Raw genomic sequence first — 9,055 nt, forward strand, 5'->3', positions numbered from 1 at the left:
AGATTTGGATGCATGATTTAAAAGATAAAACATTTTGAATAAATGGATCTATGAAAAAAAGAAACTCCCAGGTTACAAAAAATGGCGGGTTGTATGTACGTCACTTGTCGCAACCTAGAAAAATGAAGTATTCTTTGCAACAAGTACTCTTAATTAGTGATTTCGATGATATGTGTTACTTCAAGCGATAGCCTGCGCCCGCATCGCACGTGGAAAACGAACGCAGGACTCTACATGGGCCAATGGGCCAGTGGTGAATAGCGCACGGGTCTGTTCGTAATGTTTCCAGATAGGGTTTTTCATTGGGTTCCCGTTTACAAACCGGATTTTTTTAGGTAACTTAAAATTCAACAAAAAAATAAATATACGGAAAACATTCTTTAAAACAATGTTCAAAAAGTTCATAAAATACAAAAACTCTTCCTGCATTTAAAAAATGTTCACAAAATTTAAAACAATCATGAATTAAAAACAATTCATGAAACTAAAAAATATTCATGAATTCTCAAAAATGTGTATGAGTTCAAAAAAATCCAAAAAGTTACGAAAAAATCATAAATTAGAAAAGACACGTGTTTGAAATATGTTCGTGAATTCAAAAACAATCACGAGTTGGAACTCAAAAAATATTCATGAAACATGAATTCAACAAATATCCATGATTCATAAATTCAAAAAATATTCATGGATTTTAAAAAATGTTCTTCAATTCATGGTAAATTTCTCTACGAGTTCATAAATGTTTGTAGATTAGAAAAAATGTTCATGAATTAAATAAAATTTAGTAGTTTAAAATTGCCCACGAATATGAAAAATGTTCTTGAATTATAAAATATTCGCAAATCGAAACACAAAAGTTTAAAAATTATGAATTAACAGAAGAAAATGATGTATGAAAAAACTGATCAATAAACCAAAAAATCTGGTTGTGATAATAAGAAAACGAATGTCTTGGAAGATTCTCAAAACAACCAGCCTAGAAGCTTCCCAAAACCTGATTGGATGCTCACAAGAACCTTTTGAAAAACGCTCGCTCAGGGCGCATCCTCTTCATTAATGCGCCAACTCGCTCAGCGATCACTGTTAGCGAGCTACAAAATATTGCTCGCTATAAGCAATATATGGCACTCGTAATTTTATAAATTGTCACATCGAAAATTTATACAATTTCGTAATGTCCATCTGCCAGATAAAACATGTTTCAAATGGATTTTTTTTGCTTTTTTGGTGTATAAGACATGACAATTTTTGAAATTGTTTTGTAAGAGTCACGTGGCAAATTATAGATGTTGTCAAGTTTAAATCAACTAAAACAATTGTTTTTCATGTTTTTGTCTCATTGCACATGGCAATTCTATTTGTGACATTTCTGGATTGAAACTTGTCTCATGGCAATTCTAGATGTGACAATTCACATGGCAAATTCATAATTTACAGTATAGTAATTTTATTAGTTAAACATAATGGCATTTTTATTAATTAAACCATGGAGAATTTAATGACCAGATCATGCTAGTTTTATTGTAGGTAGCATGGGAATTTTATTGTTTACACCATGGCTTTATTATTCAGACAACAATGGTTTCATTGTAGGTAGCATGGACTTTCATTATTAACATCATGGCATTTTATTAATTATACCATGGTAGCTTTATTTTTGTCATGGCAACTTGTTTGAATAATAGTCATCGTACAAAACGGAATTTAAAACCTAGTTTTGGCATAGAAATAAATATCTACTGACTTCAATTTCATAAGGTTTTGGAGAAAACTTTTTCCTTCTTAATTTTCCATGTGAACACTTCACATTTTCCCAAAAATTTCATGACTTGCATAACATTTTTCTCTTAAAGTTGCCATTTGAGGTAGCACCCAAGTAAAATGGGCACTTTTCAAAAGCATGAGGGGTGTGGGAAGGATTTTCATGATAAACATAGCTAACAGAAAATTAATTGCCACAAAAACTAATAATATACACTACATTTGCCATGGTGGTATTTACTATTCATGGCATGCCAATTTTATTAGATATAGCATGTCAACTTTTGGCATGTCAAAACAACTTGCAACTTTTACCATGGCAAAAATCTTAAAACCTTTCTCATGATTTTATCAGTTTTTACATTTTTTGCCATGGCAATTGTCACCAACACATTTATCAATTTTGCCATGATTTTTTTTGGAATTTAAGTTGCTATGATTTTATCTTTTTGAGTACTTTTTAACCAAGATATTTTTTACATGGCAACATTATCATCATACTTAATTGTCATTTTACATCCGGACAGTTTCCATCATGTAGTATAAGTTTTGTCATTCTATTTTTTTGTTTCAGTTGGCATTTTTTCTTCGCCCCGTACAAAATGTATGCATTCTTTTCATGGCAATTGTACTATTTACATCATGGTAGTTTCATTATCCATAGCTTGGCAATTTTTTTGGCATGTCATCTATTTTTTTTCTCATCATGATGAATCTAGTAGTTTTTACATGGAATTTTTTATATAATCAGCATGGCAAAATATTGCATTACATCATGGTAAATCTACCATTTCTTTTTTTGTTGATTGTTTTTGAAATAGCTAACCACTCATTTCAAGTGGTAGTAAATCTATCAGTCTTAATATGGCTTTTCTCAGTGCTGGCAATTTTTGTGTTTCTCACTTAATTTAAGTTTTGTTTATCAAGGAACATCGTAAGGGGGTTGGCAACTAGATGTTGATTGTTTGCCATGGTAACTTAAATTAAATTGCCATGACAACTTAATTTACATTTGTAGATATTTTGCATGTAGGTAATTTCTTTTTTTCATATTGGACCATGCAAATTTGCCATGCCTTTTTTACAAAACATAATTTCTCTAGATTTGCCATGAGACCAGCACAACCATTTCCCAAAATTTATCATGTTTTTTACATAATTTTTCCCTTACCATTTGCAATGGACTATGGCCAAATTCCAGTTTCCAATGTTATTTTATTGGACCGTTGCAATTTCCTGTATGTTTATACTTTTTTTAAAAAATTTACCATTCAAATTGTCCATCTAGGTATTTTCTATTGTAGTGCGCAGTGGCAATGCCATGCAGGTTCTTCTTTTGTGTGGTGGGTTTAGCATGTGGAACATGGCAATTTTCATATATTTTACATCATGGCAATTTTATATTCCCAAAAAAGGATGAAAAATCTTTGTTTATTGTTTAAGTGATGTACTTTTTCATGCTTTTTTGTTATTTTGTGCTTCATGAATTGTGCACATATTTTCTCTTCCCTTTTTCTGATGGTAACTTTTATGTTTTTTGAGTTAAAATTTTTGTTTTATTAAGGGCAACTTATAGCTGGCAAGGGCCATAAGTAAGCTTATAGTTGGGCTAGGCCGAAGACAAAAAAGGACCAGTAGAGAAGGGTGCAGATTGGCTCGTATGCAACCCGGTCATTTCGCGTTGAGACCTCCTCTTTGGCGCCCTCGGCGCCGCTTAGGCTAGTTGGCGCTCGAAGGCGAGCGGTAGTGGGCCGACCCAGCATCGCTAGCAGCCAACAACATGCTCAAAAACAAACGGAAAGAAATATATTCACCGTTATTATTCCGTGAGGCGTGGGATTAAAACCTGCATGCCAACGTCGATGGACTTGACGCAATAACCACAACACGGCGATTAATTTGATGTTTTCTATCCGAAAATAGTGATATTTGAGTCTTGTTTCAGTCCCAGTGTAAATTATTTGAAAATAGGAAACTTAATTTCGAAAAGGAATTCACAAATTTTAAAAAAGTTCATGGATTTTAAAAAAAGGTTCACAAAATATAAAAATATTCATCAATTTAAAAAAGAAGTTCATGAATTTGAAAAAAGTTCACCAGATATTTTAAAAAACATAAATATGACAAAAGGTCATCATTTTTGATAGAAAAAGTCCACAAATTTGAAAAAAGTTCATTGGATTTTGTAAGAAGGTTCACGGATTTGGTTTATCGATTTTTGTTGAAAAACTATTTTAATTTGAAAAAGGTTCATTGATTTTGAAAAAAAAATCTCAGATTTTCAAAAAAAGTTCACAAATTTGTATAGAGTTCACCAGATTTTGAAAAAACAAATCATGGTATGAAAAAGTTTATTGATTTTGTTAAAAAAATGTTCACCCATTTTGAAAAAAGAAACAAGAAAAAATAGAAAGAAGAAAAGAGGGAAAAGGATGTAACAAATCACATCAGAAGAGTGTGTAGTGGCCACAGTAGCTAACACTAAATGAGGAGACCGCTGGTTTGAATCACACCTGCGCACAATTTTTTGCAGTTTAAACAGAAAAGGGATAAACGGGCCAGCCCAGCATGGAAGAGAGGGGGGTTGCCCCGTTTGCGTTTTTTACAGTTACATGCAAAAGGGTAAATGGGGTATGTCCCTGCCGAGGGGTGTGTGCATCCATTTGCGAAAGCTGAAGTAATGGCGCTGAAGACGCCGAATAGGGTTTGCGGACCGCGCTCGGGGGCTGGGGGTATTTGTGTAGTAAACGTTTTCATTCTCTCAAGGGCCCCTTCAAATTTGATGTTTGATGCATATTGGGGTCCTTTTACTGATTATTAGGCAGATACATGTCCAATTGCATTGCATAGAAGGAATCAAATAATTAGGGATTACGTAAAGAACATGGGATGTGAGTCCATAGGTCTAGTGCCGCCCTCCCACATGTATGAACAGCTTCATCGGCACTTCTCCTAGCAAATGAAATTTTAATCCCTAAAATGATAAGGGACGCGATTTACCACATGGAATCCCTAAAATGATGTAGCAGCATTTCTCATTCAATTGGAGTTTCTCCTCCTTATCTTCATTCCAGTCGAGCTGCAGCTGTATACATGTTCACGACCATGTAAACCTTAGTACTTCTTCCGTTTTTTTTACTCCGCATGTAAAATCTGGTCAAAGTCAAACTGGACAAAGTTTGACTAAATTTGTAAAAAAAAATATGAACATCTACAATACTAAAACTATATAGTATGAATATATATCTCATGGTGCATCTGATAATATTGATTTCATCTTGTGAATGTTTATATTTTTTTAAAAAAAGTATGTTTTTGGTCCCTCAAGTTCCCACAAAGTATAGACTTAATCTCTTAAGATTTTTGGGTATAAATTTGGTCCCTCAAGTCTCAAAACCGGATAAGTTTGGTCCTAAACCAGATTTTGAGCACGTTGACTGGGTTTGACAGCCACAAAACTGTCCGATGAACAGTAAATTAAAAAAAACTACAAAAAAATCTGAAATTTTTTGGGATCCAATATGCTTACATGCGCAAGGTGCGACCAACTTTTCGTGCTCTTTTGACACTCGAGGAGCTCAAAAAGTTTCTGAATTCTTTTTTGATTTTTTTTGAATTACTATTCATCAGGCATATATTTTTTGTTTTTCCCACGAGCTCCTCGAGAGCCAAAAGAGCACAAAATTTTGTTCGCATCTTGCGCATGTAAGCATATTCGACCCCAAACAATTTCAGATTTTTTTGAATGTTTTTTTTTAATTTACTGTTCACCATGCGGTTTTGTGGCGGTCAAAACCGGTCAACGTGCTCAAAATCTGGTTTAGGACCAAACTTATCCGGTTTTGAGACTTGAGTGACCAAATGTATACCAAAAAATCTTGAAAGATCAAGTCTATATTTTGTGGGAAATTGAGGGACAAAAAACATACTTTTCTTTATTTTTTAATATAAAATTAGTCAAACTCTACAAAGCTTGACCAAACCTTATATATAGACTAAAAAACGGAGGGAGTACTGAATTGACCTGAAATTACGAAGCCAAGCCATTTAAATGTGTGAACAATGCGGTGGGAATCGTGGACTGCATTGAACCACGGATTCGCACCGTTCATTTCGCACGGCGCAAGTGGCCACACGCCCACGTCTCACCGCCCCCTGATAATCCCTCTCCTGAAAACAAAATTCAATTCGACAGGCCTTATTACAAAACCTGGACATCCAGAGTTCCAGACCCGATCGATCACCGCGCGCCCGTCTCCTCTAACAACAGATCAGCCGATCCTTGAAAAGTCCACCCTCCACCACGGGCAACAGGATGTCGAGCACCGGCGCGGCGGGCCCGGACGCCGACGCGGCGGCCGGCGAGGGGCTGGAGCTGGCGCAGTTCGGGGCGGGCTGCTTCTGGAGCGTGGAGCTGGCGTACCAGCGGCTCCCCGGCGTGGCGCGCACGGAGGTGGGCTACTCGCAGGGGCACTTGGACGGGCCGACCTACCGCGACGTCTGCGGCGGCGGCACCGGCCACTCCGAGGTGGTGCGCGTGCACTACGACCCCAAGGAGTGCCCCTACGCCGTGCTCCTCGACGTCTTCTGGGCCAAGCACAACCCCACCACGCTCAACAAACAGGTACGTGATGCGATGCCTCTGCCGCTGCTCTCGCCGTAAGTTGGAGTGCGTAGCATGCCGGCCAGGCCGGCGGCGGCCGTTGGGGGCTTTCCGAGCCGATCTCGTCGCCGGCGTTGCAAGGTTCGATGAACCTGGCACGGGTTTGGGGGGCTGACTTAGTCTCAGTGATTGGTTTGGTACCTGTAGTTATCTGGCTTGTTAATACGGGGGTGCGAATATTCTCTCTCCTCCCCATTTAAGATAAAGTAGACGATTTCAATATCAAAAGGGGGATTCTTGTGGATCATTGTATTGCCTCTGCGATAGGAAAATTCGCTACGCACTTCATTATACACTTTCTAATGTGATCGATCCGTAGCCCTCGCTGAGATTTCCGGTGCACTGTCCACATTACTGTCTCCTTTCATAAACTGTACGCACGCTATGGGCAATTTCTGAGAGCTCCCTCAAGTTGTTGATCTGAGATAGTAGCTACAGAATTCTTCAGTATCTGAAAGTCGAGTCCATCTTCAAAATGTATGCAGGTACCGCGATCACGACATACTGTAAGTAAGGTGTTGTCACTTATAACTAGACTCACACCGCGGCGTCCTCCCCGTTTGCTATGGTTTTAGTACATATTGGCAGCATTTGGCCTCGTTTACAAGCTAATTTCTCTCGTTGCACGCCAGGGCAACGACGTCGGGACGCAGTACCGGTCGGGCATCTACTACTACACGGCGGAGCAGGAGCGGCAGGCCAGGGAGTCGCTGGCGGAGAAGCAGCGGGAGTGGAAGGAGAAGATCGTGACGGAGGTCCTCCCGGCGAGGAGGTTCTACCCCGCCGAGGACTACCACCAGCAGTACCTGGAGAAGGGCGGCCAGTCCGCCAAGAAGCGCTGCTCCGATCCCATCCGCTGCTACGGCTGAGCCTCAAGGTCAAGGAGCACTGCCCCAGTCTCCGCCCGCCATTGCAGCTAGCTAAGCATCGCCATTAGCATCATAAAGGACACACCATCTGCCTGACTGACTGTTTGGTGTTGTAGTAATAAATAAACCCATGCGTGCAGCGTGTAAAGGTGAACTTGGCGCTTTGTTTGCTCGATGATCTATGTTTATTTTGGTGTTTGCCGTGTACAAGTTCTGCAAGCGGACATAATCACTAGCTAGCGTTCAGGCTTCACTCCTCTGTATGGGCGTTTGAATTTGGGGGCGAATCAGCAATTCACCGTACAACCCGTGGGGCCCTGGCAATGAGATGCACTTGCGCTGTGTTTTTACCTTAACTAGAAATCCTCATTCCATTCATTCAAAAGGGCTAAAGCTTTGATCTCTCACCACATGACACATGTGGTGAGCAATCCAAACTATTCAAAACAAAGCTTTAATCTCTCTCTCTCTCAAGAAAACTCCATTGAGGGATAATGGCTCCAGGAGGAGTTGTTGATCGCCTCAACCATCTGCTTCAATCACGACGTTGGCCATGCCCCATTCTTGTTTCAATCCACTTGGGCTGTTGGGTGGGCTAGCATATTACCACTAGCATGTTTCCCTTTGGACGTTTGGTTCTGGCGACACCGCAACATTATAAAATGATGACAGCGTCACCTCAAAAAAAAATGATGACAGCGGCGGGGCAGCCAAAAGAAGAAAATAAAAATGAGCCAATTATCGTGCTTCCATCTCCCAACTGAGCTTACACCGTTGACTCGAAGAAGACCACCACGAAATTCCCGATCTCTCGCGCGCTCCTGGATCTTGTAAACCTCTACCAGAAGGCAGCGCGGGTAACCTCCGGTGGCCGTCGCATCTGGGCCGACGACGATCAAGAATGTCCGGCGGCGACCTGCGCAGCCTGGCGGCGGTCTCGGCCACGGTGACCGCGGCCATGTGCTACGTCCGTTTCGCGGCCGGGCGCCTCCGCCCGGGCCTGCCCCGCCTCGCCGCGTTCCTCCCGGTGCTCGCCGTCCTCCCGTTCCTCCCCTCCGCCTTCAGCGCCATCCACCCGCGCGCCATCTCTGGGTTCTTCCTCGCCTGGCTCGCCGAGTTCAAGCTCCTCCGCCTCGCCGCCGGCAAGGGGCCCCTCCACCCGTCCCTCCCGTTCCCCGCATTCGTCGCCGTCGCCTCCGGCCCGGTCAGGCTCCACGGCGACGGGCCCGACAAGGCTCAAGGCACGTCGTCGGGCCTGGACCTCGCCTCCTCCGCCGTCATGGCCGCGCTGCTCGCCGTCATCGTGTCGCTGTACCGGTACCAGGAGGCGATGAACCAGTACGTCCTGCTCACCCTCTACGCGTTCCACGTGTACCTGGCCCTGGAGCTGGTCCTGGCGTCGGCGGCCGCGGCGGCGCGCGCGCTGCTGGGCATGGATCTGGAGCCGCAGTTCGACCGGCCGTACCTGTCGGCGTCGCTGCGGGACTTCTGGGGCCGGCGCTGGAACCTCTCTGTCCCCGCCGTGCTCCGGCCGTGCGTGCACCGCCCCGTGCGCGCGCGCCTGGGCACCGCCGCGGGGGTGCTGGCGACGTTCCTGGTGTCCGGGCTGGCGCACGAGCTCATGTTCTACTACATCACGCTGCGGCCGCCCACCGGGGAGGCGACGGCCTTCTTCACGCTGCACGGCGCGTGCGCGGTGGCGGAGGCGTGGTGGGCGAGGCACGACGCGTGGTGGGGCCCGGCGCGGGTTGGGGCCCCCCCC

General features: G+C 42.8%; 2 protein-coding genes across 2 annotated transcripts; both read left to right on the forward strand.

Annotated features, from left to right (window-relative positions):
- Positions 1-5,923: 5,923 nt before the first annotated feature.
- Positions 5,924-7,481, forward strand: LOC125528473 (peptide methionine sulfoxide reductase A2-1). Its single transcript, XM_048692941.1, has 2 exons — positions 5,924-6,385; positions 7,057-7,481. The coding sequence occupies exons 1-2, from the start codon at positions 6,077-6,079 to the stop codon at positions 7,291-7,293; spliced, it is 546 nt and encodes a 181-aa protein (XP_048548898.1). The 5' UTR covers positions 5,924-6,076; the 3' UTR covers positions 7,294-7,481.
- Positions 7,482-7,779: 298 nt separating this feature from the next.
- LOC125528471 (probable long-chain-alcohol O-fatty-acyltransferase 5) lies at positions 7,780-9,040 on the forward strand (the record flags this gene model as incomplete). The annotated part of the gene is made up of 1 exon (XM_048692940.1): positions 7,780-9,040. A coding segment is annotated over exon 1 (846 nt), but the record flags the coding sequence as incomplete, so codon positions are not given.
- Positions 9,041-9,055: the final 15 nt, after the last annotated feature.

Source organism: Triticum urartu, unplaced genomic scaffold (assembly GCF_003073215.2).
Source record: "Triticum urartu cultivar G1812 unplaced genomic scaffold, Tu2.1 TuUngrouped_contig_4897, whole genome shotgun sequence".
In the NCBI taxonomy this organism is placed as follows: domain Eukaryota; kingdom Viridiplantae; phylum Streptophyta; class Magnoliopsida; order Poales; family Poaceae; genus Triticum; species Triticum urartu.